Here is a 26,664-nt window from a genome sequence, read left to right on the forward strand (position 1 = left end):
ATCGCGGTTCGTTCGGTTTCCCCGTCGTGAAAACGGTGAGAAAATCGCGCGCTCCTCGCGTCACTGAGGATCCGCCGCACCTGTTCGACGAGGAAAAACGGTACCGAACAATCTAGTTCCTTGATGTTATTGGAACTCTTCGTATTGGTCTTTGCACGGTATCACGTTTTAATCGTCGAGTTTTTGGTATCATCGGAAAATAGACAATGATAGTTTGTGTGAAGCAATTAGCACTAACGGTTTCGGTCTTTTAATATTAATTTCTCAATGATTCCAGTATCGTTAGATCGTAGACGATTTTAATAATTTGAGTTAAACTTTAGTTAGGACGTTTGATTTTAGGATATTTAATCTTAACTTGCTTTGTATATTTTAAGGAACAAATGTTATTGTTGAGGTTATCGATGAGGTAACATACAGAACATAAATTAAAATGAAATTAAAATCGAAAGCAAATTCAATTTATTGTTAATGAAAGCTTTGTGGAGTATCTATGAGCTTACAGTACTAATAGGAGAGTTAAATCGAGGGTTAAATACGGTTGACTAATAATTTGTTTAATGTACCGTGTAATATTTGCTACGTAGCATTCGCTAAAATGAGCACTTTCTACTGTAAACTGCGAGCACGTGGTGTCTGGATAGGGACGGCTGAAACCACTTTTAATTCCATCTACTTGTTATTCCTCGCTGAAATCTATATCACTTCGTGTGTTACTATTTTATCAATTTGATTCAATCCTACATCACCTTTATTTTTACATATTATGTTCTAATATCGTCTATCGGTATCTTTAATCACATAAACAAGAGTCAACTCGGTTCGTCCTAATCGACGATCTATGATCAATTTTTGATTATGTAAGAATTACACGCTCGTAGTGAAATATCCACGATATTAAGAAACATTGCAACTTTATTTACGATAATATAATTCCTTCTTTTTCTTTCCAAACCATATCGTAATTCATCTTAATCCGGAATGAAGAAAACGGATGATCTATCGACAAATACTTCCGTAATATCGGAGAACTTTCCTAAGAGCTACACTGTCTTGCCTGTTCTAATATCGCTGCAAACCAGATGTTTATGATTCGTTGGTCAGCTTGTTTGTTAGTCGTGCTAACCAGAGATGATCCAGGTACATACATGTCGAACGAACAATGTGCAGAATCTGGAAGTTGTCTACGTACAGGAAAATGTAGATATGAAGTTGTTTCAGTAAACCGTGCTCCAAATACAATGAAGATTTTTTAAAATTTTATTCCAATTTTTAACGCGTCGTACTCATAAATTCCCTAACAAATCGATATCTTACTATTGCGTTGATTAGTTATCATTTTTAGATATATGCAGCTGGTCGAAATTTCCTTCGTTAGGAATTTCATCGTTTGTAATATCTTAAAACTCGCAGACAAATTGTTTAAGTTTCATTTTCGCTCTTATACTTTATCTTTAATTATATTAAAATTGTTACATTCGTAAGCAAGACGATATCCTATATTAAGTTCTTAATTAAAGGGTTGTAAACGAGAGGACAACATTCCAAAAAAGTAGAAAGTAGCGTTCAAATTAATTCGCAGGATAGAAATACGCGATCCAAGCATTTCGGATGTGTGGAAATTAAAATTCCTTAATAACAATCAACGAATAAGCTCAAACCGTATATTATTACAGATTCCTTTAATTAAGAGCCATAACATTCCAATAAAGTCAATGCGAACGCACACATTAAAGCACCTGAAATAAAAATGCGAAATATAGAAAATAAAAGTTCCAAAAGTAGAAATGCGGAACCCTTAGCATCTCAGATATATATCGCTGTAAAATTGAAAAGGTTGACAGATTCAATGAACTTGCATCGTTCGACGATCCTTCGATTTGTACCGTGAAGAACCAGTTTTAAAATAGCGAAAAGGATAAGAGGGTGGAAGTAGTGAAGTAAGAAGAAGTAAAAAGACTTGCCACAGCGGCCGCTGTCGTTGACTCCGATAAAAATTGTCTTTTTTGTAAAAACATCACGATTTATTACGGCGCCTACTGCTCGTCACCGATCGAAAACCTGCTCCGGCAAAAAGCGAATGAAAAACGAGATCAATAGCCGGCCACGTCTCGCTAATCCGGAGTGAGCTCGCGTTTCGTTTTCTTCTTTCGGATGATCACGCCGGCGAGTGGTCGGTTAACGCGCGAAATGGAACGGGTAAACTGTTCTGGACGTTGCTGCACCTTTTCCAGCTGAATATTAATTTTTTATACAATCGTTGGATTCGCGTCAATAGTCACGGTAGCAGTGAAATAACGCTGAGACAGCAGAAATTGTATTTTTCGTGATCCTTTGTTTTTACACGTGTACGTACGTTCCAGAAACTTGTAACTGCGTAATATCGGATGATTAAGTTCATCGATGTCTAAATCTTCAGATAATGTTTTAACTTCTTCTAGTTGTCAATTATGTTATTCATTATATGAGAAAATTGATGACAAACTGTTTACTAAGGAACAACATTGCGCAGTTTTCACAAATGTAGAGCTTTAGATTTCTAAAATCAAATAGAATCTTAGTTTCATAATAATATTTCCCGATTTATACGATATTTAATAATGATAATTGTACTTTACAGGGAATCTTAAAATAGCTTCAAGAATACGAATGCACTTGTAAATTAAACTTTCATTGCAAAAAATGCAGCAAATTTAAAAAAAATGTGAATCGAATCTGCTCTATTCAATTTTCTAATACATAGTAGAAATTCAGTTGCACTTTATCTCAAGAACGGAAAATATCCAAGTGTCAGATTTTCATTTTGCATTTGCTACGATTACATTTTATCTCAAATTTCTAATAACGAAACTTGCAAATTAGGATTTATCAGGACTTATAAAACTTCCGCAGGGGAAACAAACGATTTGTACGTCGTGCTCGAATTACTATTATCGTTCTGTCATGCCCTATCGCTGGGATTACTGGTGCTGACTGTTACTTGTCTACTTTATTGCCTACTGTGCCGCCGTGCTAGCACTATAATATGCTAATAGAGGGATGCTAGCCTCCCCCTGTAACGACGTATCCTGTTTACGAGAACCGACCCCACGCGTCCCTTTCGCGTTCGCGAGAACGTTACAAAGATCTTAGGAAGACTCGTATGAGCAGTGGTTAGCATGCTTGTGTATCGACAGGAAATATTTATTACAGGGGATGAAGCCAACGATGTATAAATCGACGAACATTTAGAACGTCATATTTCTCTACAGGTTGGCATTCTACCTATTACTTTGATAATTCATAGCACTTTTAGTGACTGCAAATACCACGCAAGTTTTACTATTACATATTCCTCTTTGTTCTTTGTACTTTCCTCTTACAGATTCCTTGTGATTCTTTCCTTAAATATAAGACTTTTCTATAAATTTCTTTCTTTCCTTAAATCGTTCGCCTCTTACTTAAATAGAAATTTCTCTAGAGATTTCATTGTGCCGAGAGTAATTCGCAATTAGATCATCACCTTGTCGACAACTCTTGCTTTCAATTTACAATGGAAAATAATTGGAAAAAGAAGACCCAGCACCGAAGATAAAAACAAAACTGTGTGACGCAAAAAAAACACAGCGTTGTGAAAAAAAAGTTCATCCTATCGTCTCTGCGCGTGTAACTCTATCGAAGTCGAGCACGGTCGCGTTTAACCGTAGAGCTGTAGCGCCGATCAACCGTATCGACAGAGGAAACAAAGGCCGGGTAGTTGTTCCGCATGCCGGAAAATTTCGGTCCGATCTCCTCGTAGGAAACAGAACGAATCGAAAAAAAACCCCGGTCAGGGAAAAAGGAAGGGGTAAAAACACGGGACAAAATGTAGGAAAAAGAAAGAAGAAAAAATAGGGGTGAAATCAAAAGCGTCTCGCGTTGTTTGCACGCATCCAGGTTAAACGGGGATCGGTCGCGCGCGCACGATCATCCAGGCCGGACGATTGACCGAAGCGGAGCTGGGGGGTGGTTTGGGGCTTGGTTACGGGCGTGGTGCACACGATAAAAATGGCGCTACGCCGGGGCGAGGGTGGCCTCTTTTATTCTCGCATAAATGCCGCGTGTGTGATGCACCCCCAACAGACCGCCCCGGTTTACTCTGCTGAAAAACACCGTTCACCTTTCTCTTTCTTTTCTCTCTTATAGCCCAGTCTCCCCACTCTAGCCACCCCCCGTTCTTCTTTTTTGGTAGCGCGGGAACCCTCGCCCCTGATGCTGTTCTACCCTTCTCGTGATTGGGAGGCACGAGTTTCCCGCTTAACCCTCGAACAGCTTATTATGCGACAGACTCGGGATAGATGGATGGCACGAGAATGGTTTCGGGATTGTCAGAGGGCACGTCGGCGACAGATCGGAAGGTTTTCGAAGGTTTCGAAGGATTGCCGCGTCCAGTGACACCAAAGGATTTCCTTTGTTCAAGCGTAGGGTTGATTTTGGAATTGTAGTTTCGAGAAACAAATCTCTCAATAGCCAAACTGATCAAGTTTCTTGCCGTTATTAATTCCACGTTAGGTAAATATAGAATTAATAACCGACAATCTCTTCGTAAATTTATCTATCGTAAGAGAACAGAACGAACAATCGCGAGTTCCAAGGGAAATTTTAAAAAATAGTGTTCGTAATTGTTAGTTTTCTATGCGTTCCGGCTTGTAAATGATTCAAATAAATAAAACACTATGATCGTATATTAGTAGACGATATAAAGCCGGGGGATTCTATGGTTTAAAACAAAGAACAAGAAAATGAGAATCAAAGTGTAAGAAACTTTTGCCGATATAATTATGATAGTCGAGTCTCCAAACGGTGCTAATAAAATTACAAAATGTTTCGTATAACATACACAACGTGATCATAAAAGGTGTTTATAGGTTTTCGAATGTGAAAAGTGTCTATAAGTGTCTCGTAAATCTATGTACGTGTTACGGACGATGTAACGTTACATGTCAGGTGCAATGTTCTATCGAAGCGGAATTACATCGCATAAAGTATCGATCGGACGAACAATGAACGATTCCGTTGTAGAGTGCCGGACGTGGAATCTGGTGCGGTTTAATCTCGCGTTTCAAAGAGCACTCTTGCCGCTGTCATAACAATAAGTCGAATAGGGGATGCGTAGGAAGGTGCAATCAATAATTAAATAAACGACGAAGGTCGCCTCGAAGCCCGACGATTGATCGCGTGATGGGCCTAATGGGCGAGCGTTATGGGGTTTCGACGTTCGTCAAGCGCACCAGGGGGACCGGAAACTTTCGTTTCTTCTTCGTCTCTGACGAAACTGCGGGTCGTTCCTTGCTCGTGACACGTTTACTTTGGTGTAAGCTGCTTCTTTAACATACTGTCTTATAAGAATTTTTATGAGAGTTTTATATATTTGTGTTTAATGAAAGGGATTTTAGATACATAAATTGGTAGAAATTAAAGAAGCATAGAAAATATCATAAGATTGAATCCCTGGTTGAATGATATTATTACAAAGTTGAGCGATACAAAGATAAATTTTCACATTTATAAATTTGGCATCTATATTCGATTGAAAATTATTATCGATCTGTTACTTGAAACATTTCCCTACTTTTATTTCATGGTTCTACCTTCTTTATATACCCAGAAACGATCTTAATAATTTTTCCCAAACATCAAATATATTCATTTGATGATACAATATGCAATCACTAAAGTATTAACCAAGAGATCAATATTCAAACCAAGAAAAACGACGCACTATATTGCAATTTGCAAAAAAAAAGACAATATTTCTCGTTCAAAAATATTTCATTATTCCGGGAAAAAATCACTAAACTCTGTCATTCGCAACTCATATCCTCTGGACGAATTACAATCCCGCTCATTGCTTTGGGAACGCGCCATTCATCGACGCGAGACAGCTCGCGCTCGTGCGGTCAGTTCGGGTGAAAAAACGAGCGTCGGAATGAAAAAAAATCAGGGTTAGGCAGTCGACGGTGGGTATATAACACGCCCCTAACAATTCCATTTCCGGATGTGATAAACCGTACGATCGCGGCCGCGCAGTAAACCGATCGAACCGGACGTTACAGCGCGACGATCTCGCCCCGAAATTCGGATCGTTTCACGCGACTGTGGCTGACGCATTCGCGCGAACACGCGTGACCTCGCCTCGACAACGATATACCTTTTCTACGTATTCATCCTGTCGATTATCTGTTGCTCTGCATTTTTTTCGACAATTCGATTTCAATAACTGATGTTGGTAAAACATATGTTCTTTCGTAGAAGATAATTGAAGATTTTACTAAATCTTTTTATTTAAGCATGAACGTTCGTTGTGAGGAGTATCTTCTTCAAGAACTATGTTAATAAAATACTACTCTCAAATGGTAAAGTTTGAAACTATAAGTGAAAATAATTGAAATTCCCTGAGTATTCACCATAGTGTTGTAAAGATTGATAACAGAGAACATTGAACATTATATCAAACGAAAGATCATAAATTAACATTCAATTTTTACAAATTACTTTTATATATGCGCTTGTTAATACAATTTAGGAAGAAATTTTTTTAACGATTGGTTTGCTTTCTAATTCCGTTTCTGATCGAAGGAATTACATCACGCATTGGCGAAAAAGGGTGAGATTTGACAAATTTTACAGACTCATTTAAATTTGTTACGGAAAATGAATTTCCAATTGCGATCGTATTATTTCAAAATAACAAGTCAACAGTAAAAAGAGAAATATTTTGGAAGATCATTTTATGACATAATTCTACAAATTTTCTATCACGAGTTACAAACTCTTTACCATCACAACAAACGTGTATTTATAATTTTACAGCAAATATTCCACGGCTACTGTCTCAACAATGTTTCATGCTCAATGTCCTCACTGCAATACTTTTTCCTCTCGCATTTTCTCTACACATACCATCGCTAAAAAGGATAATATTTACTTTCTAAACTATACACACGTTAATGACTACTGTGTCTCGTAATAGTCGTCTATTTACCAATTTCAACTTAAATATTCACAATACAGACGCATATATGTATGTCAAAGGAACACACATTGCAATACCTATAGTTAGAGAAACAGAGATAGAAAAGCAGGAGCGCAGGGGGTGAATAGTCAGAGTATGGGTGAGATGACTATGCAATTGCATTGGCCACACCGTCACGTAGCCACGTTTACGTGGATGCCGGTAGACACGTATAATGGCAGTGCGCGCATCGTCGATAGTTATTGCTTTGTTATTGGACTGCCTGACGCGCAGCCGGCCGGCACCGAATGTTGGATTTCCCTTTATTGGAAATTTCCCGCGTCCCACTTCTGCGATTCCCCGATTTCCCGTCCGCAAATATAACTGGCGAGCCGTCACGCGTGCGATTTCACCCTTCCGCCCTCGCTTTCCCCCTTTCTCCCTCTCGGTTCGCCACCTTTGTCTTCCTCCTCTTTATATCCAATCGCGTCGTGTCCTCTCGATCTAGCTCGGTAAGGGGTGGATATAAGGACAGTTTCGCGGTTTATGGGTGTGAAATAAAATGAAGTTGGATGTTTGGATTATGTTGATTTGGTTACGCGTGATTGATAGTATCGTGAATCTTGGTCTTGGTCTTTTCTGTTTGGAGTTATACTATCTTTAAGTAAATTTCATCTTCCAGGTCTTTTTAGTTGGTGAATTATTTTGATTAATTTGATTAATTAGAAATTTTTTAAATCGAAGCTTTTCACTGATTCGATATGTAGAATTTTTAAAAGTAAAATTGCAGCTGTAGGATGTAATTCTTGTACATCTTGTTACGATACGGGAAAAATTAGTTGTAATTAATATAATATCCTGGCAATCTGAAACAATCAAAAATATCTTCATTCTCATCATCATTTGAAACCGAAAGATATGACGGCCATTTATTTGACGTTCTTCATATTGATACCACAAGCCAGACAAATAACAAGCCATAATATTCCAGCAATCTCAGACAATCAAAAAGGTCTTAATACGCGTCATCGTTTGAAACCAAGAAATCGTCTGAAAGACACGACGATTGAGCAATTCTACTTTACTTATTTCCCTTAAAACTAGGATTTAAATACATTATTTATAATAAAATTAAGTTCACTTCCTAAGCAAACATGCATCTTCTTCATAGACCAAAACGATCGAGAGTTGATTTCCTCCATTTTGTGAAAATCTCCCGACCGATCCAATCACCGATGCAACGAAGAAGAGAGTGGGGTTGCACGTGGCTTAATTGATTTGATTTCGAGGGGTTTTCATCCCACTTTCGCTGTGTACGACTCTGCAGCCCTATATTAACGTGGCCCTTTCCCCCCACTTCATGGTGTTTCCCCCCATAGTTTTCGAAAAGGTCGACGGGGGTTCGAACATCGATAAACTCGGCGACTCACATGCTGAACGATGGCTTCCATCTTGTCATTCTTCCTAACTACGTACAACATTCATCTGGAAGATGTACTGCGCGTTTAAAGTATTTGATATCGTCATAGGAGACTCTGTCATTCGATAATGATAATCGTGTCGCATTTACGGGTGTAGATATCGTTTCGTCATTACGTCATTTAAATAGGATTAAATACGTTCTATTCTGTCAGTGATCTCCGGGATGACCTCTTGGAGATATTAATTAGAAATTGCAACATTAGGACGATTGCAGTGGTTGCTTATTCATTACTACAGTTTTTATGGAAATTTATATGTTTATGAACACGGCTATGTATAATTATGTATTTATGACATTCTCTAAAAATTGTAACGAGAGGCTTATGTCGGATATTTTACCATATTATTCCATATTACGTAGACTATGTATATTTTTGCACATTTAAATTCCTCATAAATGCAGAAAAGTCCACGCTCTATTCGTTATCTAATGATATTTCCGATATCTCTTTCCAAAGATTATCTGTCGGAAATGTCACTTTTATTATTATTATTAACATTGACCATTTATGTTATATTTCGTTGTCGTCTGTTCTATGTAATTTAATAATTCTCAAAAATCAATTTCATTATGCGATTTGCTAATTCCGAGAAATTAATTCTTAAAATGGGAATCTCAATAGCAACAATTTCAAAACAAACAGTAAAATAGTAACAATTCCGAGTAAAAGTAATTCTTGTTCTTGGAAGTGTCAACGATGGATCATATGAAATATTGCACATCGCTCTAAAAAAACTCCAGTTTCCTCGTGTCTTCTAAAAAACGAAGGAAACAATTGCAGATGATTCTTATTAGCATTTGCCTATCTACGCTAATGCGGTTTTTTTGTTTTAATCGTAACTCGTTAGCGGTTCATCGTGGTAATCCTTCGAAAGGGTGAGTCACGATGGCCGGAAGTCGCCAAGGATGATTCACGAATCCGTCTGCTTGCAAAATCAGCACGAAAGCGATTTTTCTTCCGGTGGACTTGGCAAAATTATATCTCGCGGAAATATTCGGTGACATCATCGTACGTATAATTCGCCCTTTCGATTCGCAACACAGCGATTGGTCCTGGTTTCGTCGAATGGAAATCGCCATGCGTTTGCAAGAGCCGCGAAATTTTGCCAGAAGACGCGTTACGCAACCCATGCGAACTTGCGCAACGAAATTCGCGAAATGAAACATCGTTTCCCAACGATCTCGAAATTGAGCGTCCAACTGCGGTTTAAACTTGCATTATTCGCAATTTGTTGCAACAGAAGAGCGTCCGTAATAAATACCGATTTTATGATGCAAGCGGTATCTCTATCTATAAATCAAAATTTCGTCTTGTACTATATTCCCCATAAAAAATACGATTTCTTTCGTAAAATAATATTTCACCGATATTTTAAATTGAGAAATTAAAAGAGAGGAATATTTTTAAATAATAATTATGATTATTTGAAAGAAAACAATCCTTACATTAAAATTAACAAGAAAAATGCACATAAGTATACATATTATCAACATTTTAACGATGGGATGATTTTACCGTGAACAATGATTATGTTCAAATTTTTCAAACGATCAAGATATTGCTACAGAAGCATCAAAATGCATACAGAGTATCTTTCCTATTAATATTTTCACTATTATTTGAAAAATATGATACCTATATCTCATGTTTATACATTGCAAACGATTATCTCACATAGGATGTCACTAATATCTTAAACTATAGAACAATTAACAATCGCATTATCGCAATCAAATTACTCTATAACAACTATATTTAAACGCAATATCAACGATCTGAAATCTTCCAATATCTCACACTTCTGCACATCCTGCAAATCCTCCGATACTCTCAACAAATTTCCCCAATTCCCGTAACTCTTTATAGAGAACCAGAAAGAAAATAACCTCCCCTAAGAACCATCATGCCAATTCATCTACCAAAAGGAAGACACGAAGAACACAGGTTCGCCGTTGGTGTTGCAGCCAGAGTTCACGGAGTAATTTTCAATATCCACCTTATTAGCTCGGAATAATATCTCGTCCCAGGAGCTTCGCCTCTCCCCAGGATTACACGGTGCTCGCTCGTTTCCATCGGCGAACGTGGCTGCCTCTAATACCGCTGCCACTCGAAACGAAATCTTATCCATATTTCGTGACTCGAAACACCGGGGATCGCGGACGACGAACACGCGAGACGGAAGGGGACGAAGATTTCCGCGAGGGCGAGCGGAAACGCGAAGAATCCGCGCGTCGAGGGGAGCTAACGGCTCGGTTTCCTTCGTCCCTTCGACACGAGCCTCTTTCGTTTACGACCACGTAGGCGTTTTTACGCGCGCATCCTCGATTTCGTTCCCGGACCAACCGGGTATTAAAGTTCTGTTTTACGCGTCGACGTAACCCCCCGTCGTCTTCCGTTTTACTCTATTTCATCCTGTCGGCGAATCTCCTCTGTTTAAGGAACGAGTGGGATTCTTAGATACCCTTTGAAGAGTTTCGTCATTTTTCGAGGAAGAACAGCCCCATCGAAAAACCTTGGCTCTCGCTTGCCATGCCGAATATATTCCTCACCACGTCGAGTTCTCTCGACAAGTTTGATTGCCGCGAAGCGTCGGCGGATGTCAGCGTTTGGTTCGGACAAGATGAACGAGCTCCGCTTGAAAAGCGATTCGAATAAGGGGCGTTTCGTATGGGTTCTCTCTCTCTCTCTCTCTCTCTCTTTCTCTCTCGGTTTCGTGCGTCTCTCTTTTTCGGGCCTTCGAAAGAGTGCGAGACTCGAGGGGGTCGTTCCGTTCGTTTGGATAGGATACTCGCTACTCGAGTGGCCTCCGTAATAAATTGGGAATCATTTTTTGAAGGTGACTGGGTGATAGTAGTAGCCATAAGAGGAATCAATTTTTGAGAAAGTTCTAGGTTTTGCAGCTTGCTTCTTGATTAGGTCGATTATAAATGATCGATAAAGAATTAAACATCAGTAGAATATGTTTCGAAGATATTTGTGTTTACAAAAGAAGTCACTATAATTATATTCAACAATAATTGTAGTTTCGCACTAATGACTCTAAGAAGCATCAGATTCATCGATATACGTACGTTCTTTGCAATTCCTAAATTTCATCAGGAGTTTCTAATATCTCGAAACTTAGCTTGAATACGATACACATAATAGATAGAGCATAAAAATTCCTAAGCAATATGTTTTTCATATGACGAATACAAAAAAACAAGCTCGATTATGAAGTCATTTGGAATCATTAAGAAACACGAAGAAATAACATCTAACCCATACGATCTTTCATACTAAATTTCAACGTAAACATAATGAAATAAATTGTAATTTCCAAAAGAAGAATCAAAATTTAAAAAAAAGGAACCCTTTGAAAAACGAACGTCGAAAGTAGGCATTAAAAGATTCTCAAAAGTATTCGTATCTCAATAGTTCAACACAAGACCAGGACAAAACTTGAAGCAGCTATGAAGCACAGCAAGCAGTTAGCATCGAGCTCGTTGTAAAGATCATCGAAAGATTCTCGAGCTACTATTTCTCGGACTGGTTCGTCCCATTTGGCGACTACCCCCGTCCCCCATTCGATATTTCCTCGTCGGTAAAGAGGAAGGATTCAGAGCGCGAGGCTCGTAACGCGGAGCAATTTCGCGGGGCCGAGCACCTTGCTATTCACCTTGAAACCGGTCCACGCCGAAGCTGTTCTTCGTTCAGAGGCCAGGGCCCGGCCGATCGAATCGAATCTTCATGTCCGATCTCTCGTTCACCCGCAAACGAGTTCCACCTCGTGCGCGGATGCGAGAATGATTCGCGAGTACCCGTGTTTACTTGCCGAGTCATCTTCTAAATTGCAGCGTGTTACGGGCCGTGTGTCGATCGTGGATCGATATTGCGATAAAAAGAGGAGAAAAACATTATTGGCCGGCAGCGGCGTTCATCGTGCACCGTTCAAGTAGCCGCGAGCGGGTACCGATGTCTAGCTCTTGGCTTCGCGCTCGTTTCCCCGTTATTGCTGAGCTGCGCAACCGATGCCACCAATAACGCCGATATATCGTAAATTACATTCTAATTAACCGTAAATTTCATCGATGTCCAGGTACCTTTTTACGTGTTCCGCGGAAATTAAGAAATTCTGAAGTTGTTTCGTATTTATTTTGACCATGTACGTTGATAGTTTCTGGCTGAATTGCGTTGGCCTCTTTTTTGGAATTTGATACAGTTCGATGACCTGTTGGTAAGGCTGATATGTTTTTCTTTCTTTTTTAAAAAAAGACAGGCATCGATCTAGTATCTCTTACGTAGTATAGATTGTTCAATCGCAAAAGGTCAATCGAATTAGTAACATGTTCTAATTAACGTTAAATTTATTCAATGTCGAAATATAACATGTTTCTTTGCAACGAAAAAAATTCCACAACAGATTTAAAGTGTTTGACGTATTTGATATAAATTCAAAATTCTGCGAACACGTTATCTAATCTCTGAATTTTTTCTAGAATATATCAAGTATTTATTTGATATCTGCTGAATGACATGACATTTTTAGCGGCTGAATTATGAGTCGAATCATTTCGAATTCATTTTGTATTTCATAGAATAAACGATTCTAACGTTGAATAACTACAATGGTCAACGGCCGATTCTCTTTGAACATAACTCAAAGGAAAGAAAAATAATATTAGAAAAAGAGTGTACACTGTAATTCAAGAATCATATTTCATCTCGTTAATAGAATCAATATTATAATAACAATTTTGAAAACACAACGTTCTAATCCTAAACGTTCTAATCTAAATTTCCTTAACCTGGAAATTCCAACAATACTAACCCCAACCCTTTAACTTTTAGCCAAATACACAAGCTCGCTCTCTCTCTCTCTCTCTCTTGATCTCAATAAATCGGTCCTGTAGAATCTAAAGTTTAGAACCACGTTGTTTGCCAAAATAATTTATCAACGTGATTCGCCTGGAAGGGTCAGAAGGAATCGCGCGGCGAGCAGAGAAAGTGTCACACGAATCTTTATCACGAGTTCGGTAGCGCGCAAATTGGCCGCGCTATCCACGCCACTATCATTTAACATCGTCGTATATTACGAGCAAAGTTTGTTCGCGCGAGCTCGAGGCTCCCCTTTCCTTCCTCATGCTGTTGCACTCGAAAAGTTCGCATCGGTTCGGTCCAGCATCGAAGAGGGAGAAGAAACGTGCAGAGAGGACCTCTCTGTTCGGGAGAGAGGAAGAGATCGGCCAGTCGCGATATATAATGCCGCTGGCATGACAAGGCGAGAGCAATTAGATGTCGCCGGATGCAGCTGCAGGCGATTGCGTCATCAGAGTTACTTTGCAACCTTGATCTCTCCGGAGGGGTCTCCGTTTCCCTGTCCCCCACCTCGAAGTTGCTGGCCTCCCTCTGCCAGGTCTCAGCGGCCACCGCCTCCTCCTTCTTCTTCTTCTCTTTCTTCTTCATCGTTTTCTTCTTCTTTTTCTTCGTCTTCTTCTTCTTCTTCCCATTCTGGCCTCCGTTACATTACAGCCTCCTCGATGACGTTTCTCGCGTTTTCTCGGTTTCTCGGTGAGATACGTTGGCCAACAGTCCGATGGAAGGAGGAAAAGAGTGATGACTGGTTGATAGAACTTAATAATTATCGCTGTGTTTGTTATTTCTAGCGGAAGGACAGTGAGCGTAGTTGTATCCTCAAGTGGGAGGAATAATTGATGAATCGTACAATGTACACACGTGGCGGTTTGGTACATCTAGAACGTAGAATCTTCTCGTCGTTTCAGGTTTTCCTGATAGAAATACCGTCGTATTTTCGCTTACAATTTCGCTTATGCTTGCGTGCGGAATTGCACGTTCAAGCTGTACAATGTTGCTACTGGACGATACTAAACGTGTGGTTATATTTGAAAGCGCAGCTATCACGTTGATGTGTTTGAAATTCCTGCGTTTTGGATGATTTTACTCGATGTCTCATACGCGAGATTAATTTTGTCAGTATGTATATCTTTATTGAAGTTCTAGATGTTTCTTCTTCAATATTTCTGTCCAATTACTTGGCCCGATATTCTCTATACATTTAACGTATCTTTGAGTTAATTTTACAGTTACAGTAACAGTATTAATTTTACAGTTAAGTACACCGACGTGCTTGGAATAGAATATGCTTTGCAACAAATATAGGCCCGAACTTGTTCTTAAAGATAACATGGAAAATGATGAAATTATTCGAAAAAATAATCGGCGTAACGATATAACCAGACCATTTTATTTGTCGGTAATAATCATACAGCTGATGGGTTTTATCTGCTGGTAATTACCTTCGGATAAAAAAGGGGGAACAGTTTCTTTCTTCTAGCATTCCTCTGAAATACATTTTCGTTGTAGGTAAGTTAGAAACAAAGAAAGACACTTGTTTCTTTAAAATCTAAAAACTCTCAAATAACTACTCGTTAGCGAGCATAACTCTTTACTGATTAATGGCACGAAACGAATCGTCTGCTTTTTTTTAACGTCGAAGACGCTATTTTAGAAAGTTGATACGAAACGACCAAGTCCAAGTAGAAGGATTCCATTTTCTCCGACAGTTGCGTGTATTTATTAGAAACACGGCGTGTAAAATAGAATTAACTCGTAAATCTGACAGTCTCATGGCGTGACCCGGAAACGGCCATCCAACTCGTATAATTTAGACGCCTATCACGCCAAGAGTCATTAAACAGTCCTCTAGTAGGAGTTCGAGATAGAAACAGGTGCGATTCTCGCGAGATATCACGAACTTAGACGCGTTCCATCCCTTTCTTATTCTTTTCGTCTTGCTCGATTTTCCATTTAGCTACGAAACGGGACAAAAAAGCGCGACCAAACGAACGAATGACTCGGTTTTTGCCGCGCGCTGATGCTCCTGTGTCGTGATCCCCGCGGCGGAATCGTGGGACTCGTTAAACCGTGCCTTCGCTCAGGTTAATTATCCTTCCAGGCCTTGTATTTACTCTGCCTATGGGATTTTCTTGCCTGTTCGCGAGGAGAAAAAAGAGGAACGCCCACGGGGGGTCAGATTATCCAGGTCCTCTGCTATCTTCCTCCTATCAGACACGAACTTCGCTGATTCTTTTCTGCAACTTCTCCGTCGAAAAAAACTCGACCACCTGTGTAAGTCGTAAAGGATTTCAGGAGCTAAAGTAGTGACCAGAATTGATATACGAATTTATTGTTTCTTTACTTGTTGGTGTTTCAGAATTGAATTTGACTCAAGTCTTCTTGTATCCATTCTGTTGCGTCTGCCACTTTCGGCTTAATCGTATTGAAAAAGAAAAGATCGCTAAGAATTTCCTTAAGTTTGAAGAAGATATAGGAGAGTAATATTGGTTCGTTAAATTTTTCAGTTAGAATGTTAGAAGCCTGTTTGTTCGAGGAAACAAGATTTTAATTGGAACGTAAAAATTCAAAGACTGGAAATAGAAACGCGTTCATAGAATCATCTCTCTCACAGAAAACATCTAAAGATAAAATACGTAATTTTTCCTCGTTAACACTTCCTTTTCGTTTTTTTTTTTTTTTTTATAATTAATATTCGTTCGTGCATCACAAGTGTCACATATAGTATCGTGTTATAAAGAAACGAGAAATTTAAAGACCAAGAGATCGAGACCAAGTAGGCATTCACCAGTCACATATGAACTGGTTGTCTGGTTTGGTTGTCCAGGCTATAATGCTTCAAACTGATGATTGGATTTTTTATAGACTACCTTTGGTGTTTCTTAACACGTTAAGTACGAATCAGTTTATAAAACGTTTAGGTTAATCGGTTGTTAAAAAGTTGGCCCATCAGTCCAGAACTGGAAGATATCACTTAACTGGGTAATAGAATTGGACGATCACGTTCGAAAGCGGCACTCCAAGTCATAAAATTTCGCGTGAGGACTTCAGACGAGCTAAAAGTTCCTGTATATCTAGTCGTTGGCAAAGTCACGTAGGCGTCCACCTAAATAAGGCTACGAAACACTTTCGACGTTAACCGTTCACAATTTGGAATTCATTAAAGACGCAACGTGACTCGATATTTTGAGTAGATGAGTTTCAAATTAACGATTTTAACGCAACAAGCTACGATCTTATCTGAACGAATAAACAACCGAGGAGATTTCTCGAAAAAAGATCTATAAAACAGAACGGTGAATCGAGTAAATAGTGTTCCAAGTTTCAGTCGTATTTTTTAAAATGTTTATAAGCTTCGACATATGGTGGGATCATACGTGTTCCAATTTGACTGCTATCATTTTCAAGGTTAGGCTTCATACGCAGGCTTAAATGAAATTTCAAAATGTTTTATAAATCAGACGTAATATAATCATAAAAATGTTTTATAATAAGTGTTCACATATTTTATGCTACAGGCCTTTTCCGACAGGTTTTCCTATAAATTTCCTTTCATTTCGAGTCCCCATCCCATGGTACTAAATTTTACGACGCTATTATCATTTTTAAAAATCCTCGGTTTCTTTATAGCTGGCGGTTAAGAAAAAACTGGTAGACGGCTCAGCTTGTTCGATGATTTTCAGCAAGCTTTCGTCGTCGAGTCGATTCTGGCGACATAACATAGCTCTCGGAGCAAAGGACGAAGATCAGGGTAGGGGGAGGACGTATGGATGCGGGCGTGCAACACAGTTTTCTTAAGGAAGGAAAAAAAGTTCCCACGGGTCGCGGAGAACTGCGGAAGAGGGATGTGTACCGGTGCACGTGTAGCGTGGCTGCGACAGCTTAAAGCCAATTCACACATGGCCGTCCTTGTTTCGTGATTCTACCGTTTCAGATGCGTGCACGTTACGCGTGTTCCTTCGGTATGCAAGTGCGACTGCTAGACATCTGTTTGACGTGTTTGTTAGGCGATCCACAGCCATTCGTGAAGAGGGTTTCCGAGATGAAACAGAGACCCTCCGATCCTACGAGTCTCTCGAGTGCTTCACGAAATTAGGAACACCGGTGGAAAAATAATTCTTCGGTAGAAAAAGAATTTTTGAGATTTTTCGTTAGGGTTGGTTTCTGTTAATTAAAGTACTGGAGAATAATAATTATAATACAGTGTCATTCCAGAGGATATTTTTAGATTCGAAGCAATAACGAAAATGTAAGTGATAGCAAAAGGATAATTTCCAAAAAGTATCTTCTCATATTTCGTAGGAAAATTGAATTGTTTGTGTGCAGTCCTAATCTTGTTATTGTTTTAGGTTCTAAAACGATCTTTAAAGAATCCTGAAATATTTATTAACGTCTGTATTGCTTTATGCAATCGTTCGTTCAGTCGTATCTTGGAATATCTTCTGTTCACCGAACGCCTTCTTTAGCTAAGCTAAACCATTAACTCTGATTCTTTGTGAAAATTTCTGTTAAAACTCATAAAAGATAAAGAGAAAAGTAACTCAGTATTGATTCGAAGCTCAACGGCGCAAAAATAGAAAATAGCAACTTCCTTCGTAAGAAAACGAAACACGTGTTAATCTGTCGTTGCACAAAGACCATCTATCTACATTTTATTTGACTTGATTGGTACAGCGGAAAGCCATTGCCGCCAGCTGTTTTGAATAATTAATCCAGCAACATCGATCCTCCGATTGCGTTCTTCGATCGAGGAAACAGCGGCGAACAGATTATTTCTGACGTATTCGGGCGAAATTTCGTTTTTAATCAACAGTTTTCTTGTAAACAATGATTTCATGCGAATTGCATTTTTGAAACTGATCAAGATTTTGACAGCAAAAATGTAGAAATAGACTCGGAAGGAAAAATTCCAAGATTTCTCAAGACGTCAAGTTCCATCTTAAAATTGCCTTAAAGTACATCAGTTTCCGTATTCGCCTTCATTTTATCAAGAAAATAATCGAAGCAACTATTTAACGATTGCTCATCTGTGATCTCGCTAGATGCAACACAAAGAAACAAAGAAAATTGTGTGTAAATTACCAGACGTCATTAGTTTTTCTCCACGCCAAATTGATTATCTTTTCGCGGTGATCTTTGAAAAGACCGCCACGAACACGTATTTACAACGATGGTCACGTCGCGCCTCACATGGCGAACTACGAAACGGTTTTATGTAAATTCTAATCGCGCAACAGTGATATCATTCGACTGACTCACTGGCGGCGGTCACGTTGATCGGACTAATGCATTTAAGTGCGAGCAACCGGCGGCCAGTACTATTAATCGTCCGGTAATCGAATCGCTCAATTGACTCGATTTTCCTTTGAACGCTGGATCGTCTATTGTGCACCGCCTCCTCTTCCTCGGGTTCATCAAAGGTGCGCCACGCGATTTATCCCGTCACGATGATATAACGTTCTATCGATATTTACGGATCTATGCACTTCCTCCTTCTTGCTTTTTAAAAGTTTCTTTTCTCATCTTTAAATATATCGTTGTTTCTATTTGCTGAATGGTCAAATGGTTATGTAAAATAAGGGAATTGTGAAATATAAGGATACGATATGTGAGATGTGGAGTTTAGCCGATTGTTTAAGCTGTCTCTGTGACGTTTGTGATATCGTAACGTTTTTTCCTTAAACTTGGAAGATTATTATTATTTATTATTGGAAGACAGGAAGAATAAATATTTACTGTGAGTAGAATTTCATTTTAACGTTCTGAATGCTTTTATCAAAAAATAGCTACAGATATTGTCATATTCTCGAAATTAGCGCTAATGATTCAAAATGCTATTCTTTTACCAATCTTTAATCTCAAGAACCGCCTAATTCAACAACATCCAATTCAAATAAAAATAATATTCATAGCATATATCGTGAGATCTCAATAATCTCGGAACAACATCTAATTCGAAATAACGCTAACTTGTTTCATATTCTCGCAGAGAAGAGCATTAAATCTATAATTAAAAACGCTTGTACACAACTCAAAAAAACATAGACGTAAAAATATCCATCGACCTCTCCTTTCACTTCGCGATCTCAATCAGCGGATACCAAAAGCATCAAAGAAAAACGCGTTTCTTACATCAGTATTTCGATCATTCAACAATATCTAAGAAACTTCCCAAGAAAGACTTTTTACACCGACTGTTCCGTCGTCATTCAGTCCAAAGACCGACGTAAAAAATGAACAAGAAAAATCTATGTTTTTCCCTGCTAGGTAGCAGCACGATCTCGATCACGCTCTCGATCCCGATCACCGGCGATCCACGCCGGCTCTCCTTCCTGTCCCGTCTCCCTTTCCTCGACGTCTTCTTCGTCTTCTTCCTCTCGGACATCGTGTCATTCTTCACCGCCAGGGGCGTTAGTGTCGCCGGTGGACTCGGCAGAAGGAGGGGAAATCAGAGGGCCGTGTGTGTCTTCACCGTCGTGTGTGTTTCTAGCCGGTGCCCCTCGAGACTCTTCAGTGCTTCGCGGGCCTTCGTGGCGAACGGGTTTCACGAAATCGTTCCAAGTCTCATCCAACACGATACTTCTCTTCTTTTTTCCACAAATCAAACTCCAAAGCCGAGAATCCAAAGAGTTTGCGTTGGCCGTTCGAGTGTTTAGGATTCGTCGCTGTTGTTAAGACACGAGCCCGAGTAACGTGTGTCATTTCGTCCAACGATTTTCGTTGCGATCGGGTAGAATCGGTTACTGGCCCTTCAATGGGAATTTATCGGTACACGTTCGCGAGATCCATCGTTGGATCATCGAGGATCAAAAAACATATTGTTCTTCTTGTTCTTCGTCACGCGTACAAGAATAAAATTATAGAAAAAAAGGAGACTCGAACGAAACTTGGAATAAAAGTTTACACAGAAATATTAATTTTCCGAATAGTAGCTTGAATAAATATCGAGACTTTGTAGCAAATCGACGGTTTACTGCGCGATATTTGTGATAATCGGGGCATGCGATTTCCTCCGCGAGGAAGCAAAGGAAGAACTATCGGTGTGATTTAAACAGTGTTTAGTGTGAAACAGTGAGAAAAGTGATGAAAAGTACTCCAGTTGGTGTATGCCGAAGAAGATGAAGAATTCGTCGAAGAGATAGACACAAAGGAGATTATACGAATCTTCAATCGGTACGATATGTACTCATATATGGTAGAGATCCAGCAGCGAGGTATAGAGTTCCTACGTAGTGTTCAGAAAGTAGGAACTTCATACCGTGCTCTTGGACTTGCCGAAAGATCGTCGAGCAAATTGTATAGCCGGCCGAATATCATGTACTTGCTATATATCGTGGTGTCGAGTGAGAGAAATGAACGAAACGATGCGCGGGGGATCGATGATGGAAAAGTACCGGCGGACGTAGTCAGAGGAGACCCGATAAGCACCCGGGGATTTATCAGCGATCGTTCCATCAGACGACCGTTCCAGGATGCTGATTTTGTCGAAGTAAGTCACGTTGCGAGAAACGAGCCCGTCCAGAGAAAACGTAGCCTTTTCCGCGAACAATCGGCTCACGTTGCCAGCTAACATCGCTTGCGTATCCAATCACGCTAATTTTCTTAAGGCAACGATTCATTGCACAGAACGAGTTTCCTGAACAGATCAGATGGACGTTTCGAGGAGTTCAGAATATTTGTTATATTGGTACTTTTCTGCTGTTTTTTTTCTTGCAATTATTAGCCAGAATGATAATTTAGAGCGAACTGATGGAAGATTTAGGACGATCATAGATTAATAATTCGAGTTCGAGTAAATAATTTCGTAATGGTTCTCCCTTTTTCTTTCGATTAAGGATTTCATGAAATTACTGAAAATCGATACTTTCTTCCCTTTTTCTTTTTTTTCTTTTACTTTGAATCGTGGGCTAAAATACTAGCTCAGAGCGAGTTAATGAAATTAGTAAAACGACAGATTTGGAATAACCGAAGTAGATGATGATCGATAGAATTTTTGAAAATTTCTATTTGTTGGTTTGAGAACACTCGATTTTGATAATCTTAACAGGTCGATTTCAATATTATCAGGAAATCTAAAAATGTTGCTTTAAAAAGATATTTTTACTTGAAGAAAGATTTGCATTAGAAACAAAGCAGGTTGAAAAAGGTGCAAAAAAGAAAAAAAAAAATGAGTAAAGAAAAGAGGAGAGAAAAAGGAGGAATTGGTTATACATATTTGTATATCCAAAAATAGTGTGCCGAGGTTCCTCGGTTACCAAGCAAATATGCGATTTCAGGTTTCGTTTTAGACACGAATGGTGGATTTTTCTGTAACCTTCTTAAATAGTCGTTGAACGTATAAATATCTTATTGAAATATTGTTGAAGAAAAGAAATAGTATATTTGGAGCACGAATGGATTTGATTGGTTCGAACGGAATTTCAGAACGCGAGCTATTCTCGTCGAATCGTATGATATGTTAGAAGGTGTAAGAAATCCGTCTGGGGGAATCGAGAAACCGTCACGATTAATAATTACCGATTAATTATCGATTCGTCGCGTCGCCTGACTGTGCACCACATGACCCTGCCTTTTACGCGAGCACCGCGAAATCGAGGCTATCTTGCGCATCGAGCCGATCACTCGCCAGCATTTTCCTTTTTATAAAATTACACGTGCAACTTAGTTTCACTAAATATTCAGATATTTTTCTAAATATTTGTCAAACTATTCTATTTTGGAAGTTCGTTAAATACGTAAAAGAACGAAACGTATGAAAATATAAATAAAAAGAATCGGATATCTCTTTTTGATAGAATAGCAAGAATAATATGCGTATAGAATCTAACTAAAACATATTTAACAAAATCAGAATTTAACAAAAATATTTTGGAAATGCAGTACGATATTGTAAATTGAATTCGAAGGAGAATAAGATTAGAAGGGAGCAGACAAAATTTATATTTCAGAAAGCATAATAAAAACACGCCTTTGTCGGTTAGATGCTCTAAATCTATTGGAAGAATGTTTTACGAAATTCAAGAGCTATGGTAGGAAAATATTTTGGAGTTGGTTATTGGAGAAGTAAATACGGGATGCAAATATTTACGAGACAGATTTCTAGGAAGAGACGTCTGCAGCGTGCAACAATCTCTATGTGTATGGCATTGGGTTTTCAAAACTTTACCGTGAACTACTATGTAATATGTACCAATTCACAATGTCTTATTATTGTATCTCAGATTTTTAATGTCGAAGACAATTTTGTGTGATTATTTTATAAATATACAGAAATGCAATTTTTTTTTTCGTCTAAACAATGGCCCGTTTACAAAAGTAAGACATAAGAATTAAGAAACGAATTAAAAGTAAAGATCGCAGATCACGTTACGCGAGCGAAAGAATTAAAAATATGTAAAAGAATTCACCACTCTGGTAGCAAGAGAGCTTGGTAAAAAATACAAAATTGCCAATCAACCCATTTGTTCTCCATCAAAAGCTAGAAATGGAAGAAGAAAAAGACGAAAAAAGAATTCGCAACAGAGGAGACGAATAAATTGCCGCGAAATCAATATTTCCGCACGAAGAGGCGGCTAACAGATAAACGTATTGACGATTCGCGCGTTCTCGATAAGCCGATATTTTTCTTCGATTAACGATAACACCATCGATCTACCATCCCCCTGGCCAGCTACACTTATCATGTAGTCGAGTCGACCAATATTGACAAACGTCAGATAGAGACCTATCTGACGATTTTGAGTATCCACAGTGACTGGAACAACAAAAATCGCCTTCATCCATCATTTAAAAAAATCAACATGAAAATATAAAAAGAAAATAAAGAAATCTTTTTACCATAGCTTTCTATGTATGTAACTACATATATAAATTGCCTCTACACCTTCTATATTATATATCATGGGGTAGCCGAACAACCATTCGAACCAATATTGGTCCCGATCGATGTTTGCATGCGGTGACAGGATTATGTTTGACTCAGCGAATCAGTGCCACGGCCATTTGTCACCTCGAGATTAAATAGAGAGCCCAACTGTCTTGGAGAAGCGAATGGGGCATGGTACAAGGGTGATTATTAGGCGACCCTACCTCCAGCCCACCCCCATGAGGTTATGTTCGCGCCTTCTTCTCCTTTTTTTTTTCCTCTACGCTAGTTAGCAGCGTTACAACCCCTATGGAGATAAGACATCTCTCGCAGAGAGGATCCTGGTCCCTGGTCGTTGAATTAGCATGCGTCGGTCGCGATGATATTTTTCACGGTGAGACACGTACGGTTTCCTCGACAAATTGTCGCCGTTTATGGGCTCCAGATGGATATTTGCATGAAGGGCGAGTCCGGCCGAGCCGCTTCCCGAGTTCTTCTCTGAACGTAGTACGTCTCTACTTGTCTTATCGAAGTCACCTATGATCGAGAAGGTTTATTTCGGAGACACTGAAATTTCTTCGTAGCGAAATTTTCAAGTTTCGCGTAAGTATTTTTGATGAAGAAAAATAGTGACGCGCGATGGTTAGTTAAATTGACAGTGTGTTTTAAAAATTTGAAGTACAAATACGTGTTCTGTTTGATGGATGTTAACACATGGCTGGTTTATTTCGCGAGCATTGGCACTTCTTTGATAGCGAGACTTTTAAGTTTCGTGAGTATTTTTAATATCATGGGAAATGTTTAATATTGAACGAGTAGAGTATGATATGTGATAATTAAATTTAACGTCGTCTAAAAGTCTTGTAGATTATAGACTAGGTTATAATTAGAAATGTATCCGAACCTTTTTGTTACTTCGTTAAGGTTCATAGGTTTTTTTAGTATTTTGAGATTGAATCACGAAGCAATTTTCGAGGGAAGATAATGAAGATATCGACGAAGAGATTACGACGATGTAGGCACTCATAAAAAATTTTAGTTCAGCCTAGATACGGTAAAGAACTGATAAACTCAAGTATTAACCCAATCCAAAGCACTTTTTACTTTATCTCGTACAGCTGCATTTCTGGTTTTATCCCTATCCCAAGTGGTTCTAAATTATCGGATAGGCTATTTAGATTTTCATCGTTAAACAAGGAACGAAAAAAATAGTTGATTTAATTATGTTTTTATAAATCAAAAAATAAAAATGTATACTTTTTTTTAATATTTAAAAATCTCTTACGAATCATTAGAATTAATTGGTAATAATTTGTTCATTAATTCGCATTACTCTATTCTCCAAAAAGAATGACTTCTGTAAGTAATCAAAAAATGATCAAAAAATCACAAAATTACATACTTTAAATCGTTAACACCGATATCTTTTCCAATGTAAAGAATAGAAATACTAAAAATTATTCCATTCGATTGGAATCACAAATAAATTTCTTCCACTTAAATTACTTTCAGTAGCCTTTCATTCAATCGGATGCTCTATTTTCAATGCTTTATCTTTTTTTCAACATTTTTTTCTTCGCATTTCCACACATGACCCAGCTATTCTCTTTCCATCGCTTCTTTTTATTCGTTTCCTTTTGTTTTTTATTTCGGTTCAGCGTGACATTCGAAACGGTACGACATTTCGAAAGTTTCGATGGCACAGCATCTGCCCGTTTTTCCATGCGTTACGTATGCGAACGGCCCCAGCAAAAATCACGCACGTGAAGGTGGGGTGCATAAATTATAGTGAACGCCATCTTTCTCCCATGGCGTGCCGATTGGACGAACGAAAAAAATATCCATCCCTCGGCCGAAGTGGCTCCTACACACGGGCCACGATTCTCACCCCGAATACGTGAAACTATCGTGGCCGTGCGCGCCATTTTCCTTGCGCGATTTCCACCCCCGTTTTCCGGCCGCGTGCATTTCCCAAATAGCATTGCCGTGCTTCAGTTACTCGAAACATAAACGCGGAAAAAAAGTATATCGAACTGCTTCAAATTGGTTGTCCCAGTTACGTAAATTTTGTTTTTCCAAGAAGAAAAATATTATTTAAATCGTTGACCTTTTAGAATACTCTACGATCATCGAATTTTTATACTTTAACATAGGTCTCATTTTACAAACGTAAAAAGATGTACAACAATCTAAGATGTTTCATGCACACCAATAACAATTTTTTGACATTTCGATAAAACTTCAGATACTGTTTTATCGTTAAAAAGAAATATATTTATGATGCTTTTCATCGTTGGGAAAATAAATTTCGGTCGAAAATGATGGAAAGAAAGCAGCACGGTGAAGTAAATTTTAATCGTGGCAGGTTATTTCCCTATTTTTTATTTCTTTGAATATTTCTTCGAAAATTCTTTATTATTCTCGTATAATAATCTGAATAATTTGTCAGTGGCAATTTTAATTTTATAGAATTTGATTAAAATGGTTGAGCTATTGAAGTGGTTCATCATTTTTCTACTATCAAGTTCTTAAGAAAGAAATTGTGAATAATTCGACACGATTAAAAGTGTATCGACGAACTTGATGGAATAATTTACATCTGTAAGTATCAGAAATACTTAAGAGCATAAAAACACACTAGCTCTATCATTTCCATTAGTGTGTTGGTGTTCGCGTGCTCAAGTACGTACGATTAATCGCCTGCTTTTCTTTTACTTACTCCGATCAATGTTTTTCAAATCATAGGTTATTTAATATTTATTACAGAACTGATAGGTCGACGTTTATCTTAATTTCCTTATAATTAATACTTATTCTTATCAAAACCTATTTAACTGATACGTATAGCAGTAAAGTATGAAATTAACAAAATGAGAATTGTCGATAATATTTTAATCGTTCGAGCGTTTTCAAGCAATATAATTTTCACACGATAAAATTATGTGGAAAAACATAAACAGATAGTTTAACGTTTGGCTGAAGGATTTTGTGAATTGCAAAAATGTTCAAGTGTCGCTAACAACGAAGCGTTTAAAGTTATCCCATGAAATTCGTCGTAATAAAAGCATTTCCGTGAAACGATCTACTTGTTAGCTTGGAAACGGGATCAAAGTTTTATGTATTCTATCGTATCGGTGTATAACTTTTTACGGCGTTGAAGCACCATTATTGAAAACGGTTCTTCGATCCACGTGACTGTCCATTTCGAGGAATTGAAAACAAGGATATCAAAGGACCGGTTATTTCCAGCAAATTTTAAATAATTTCTTTCAAAATTTCTTCTGTTAGAGCTTAACAGTTTAAAATTTGCTAGTATAAAATGTTCTATCCATGTATCTATGTATACTTGTCGTTGTTCATTTATTTCTTAATATTTTACTTGTATCGCTGTGGCGTGAAATCTTGTTATAAATAATTTTTCAATGCTTATTTAATTTATGGATTTTTTCAAATATTAAACCTATTTATTTGTTTAACAGCCGTTCTTT

General features: G+C 38.3%; 2 protein-coding genes and 1 long non-coding RNA gene across 4 annotated transcripts in view; 2 read left to right on the forward strand and 1 right to left on the reverse strand.

The window, feature by feature from the left end:
* Positions 1 to 26,664, reverse strand: part of LOC122569001 (UPF0489 protein C5orf22 homolog) — a 466,219-nt gene that overhangs the window by 253,664 nt on the left and 185,891 nt on the right. The gene's annotated exons all lie outside the window — the stretch shown is intronic.
* LOC122569011 lies at positions 12,953 to 17,260 on the forward strand. The gene is made up of 3 exons (XR_006317295.1): positions 12,953 to 14,820; positions 15,413 to 15,585; positions 15,671 to 17,260. It is a non-coding gene; the product is annotated as an uncharacterized LOC122569011 (long non-coding RNA).
* The window catches only part of LOC122569004, a 32,661-nt gene continuing 26,152 nt past the window's right edge, over positions 20,156 to 26,664 (forward strand). For both annotated transcript variants that reach the window (XM_043729442.1, XM_043729441.1), the window contains exon 1: positions 20,156 to 20,800. In XM_043729442.1, coding sequence (XP_043585377.1) covers positions 20,492 to 20,800 — 309 coding nt within the window. In that variant the 5' untranslated portion in view covers positions 20,156 to 20,491. The remainder of the gene's footprint in view (positions 20,801 to 26,664) is intronic.

The sequence above is a fragment of the Bombus pyrosoma genome, linkage group LG7 (assembly GCF_014825855.1).
Source record: "Bombus pyrosoma isolate SC7728 linkage group LG7, ASM1482585v1, whole genome shotgun sequence".
Lineage (NCBI taxonomy): Eukaryota > Metazoa > Arthropoda > Insecta > Hymenoptera > Apidae > Bombus > Bombus pyrosoma.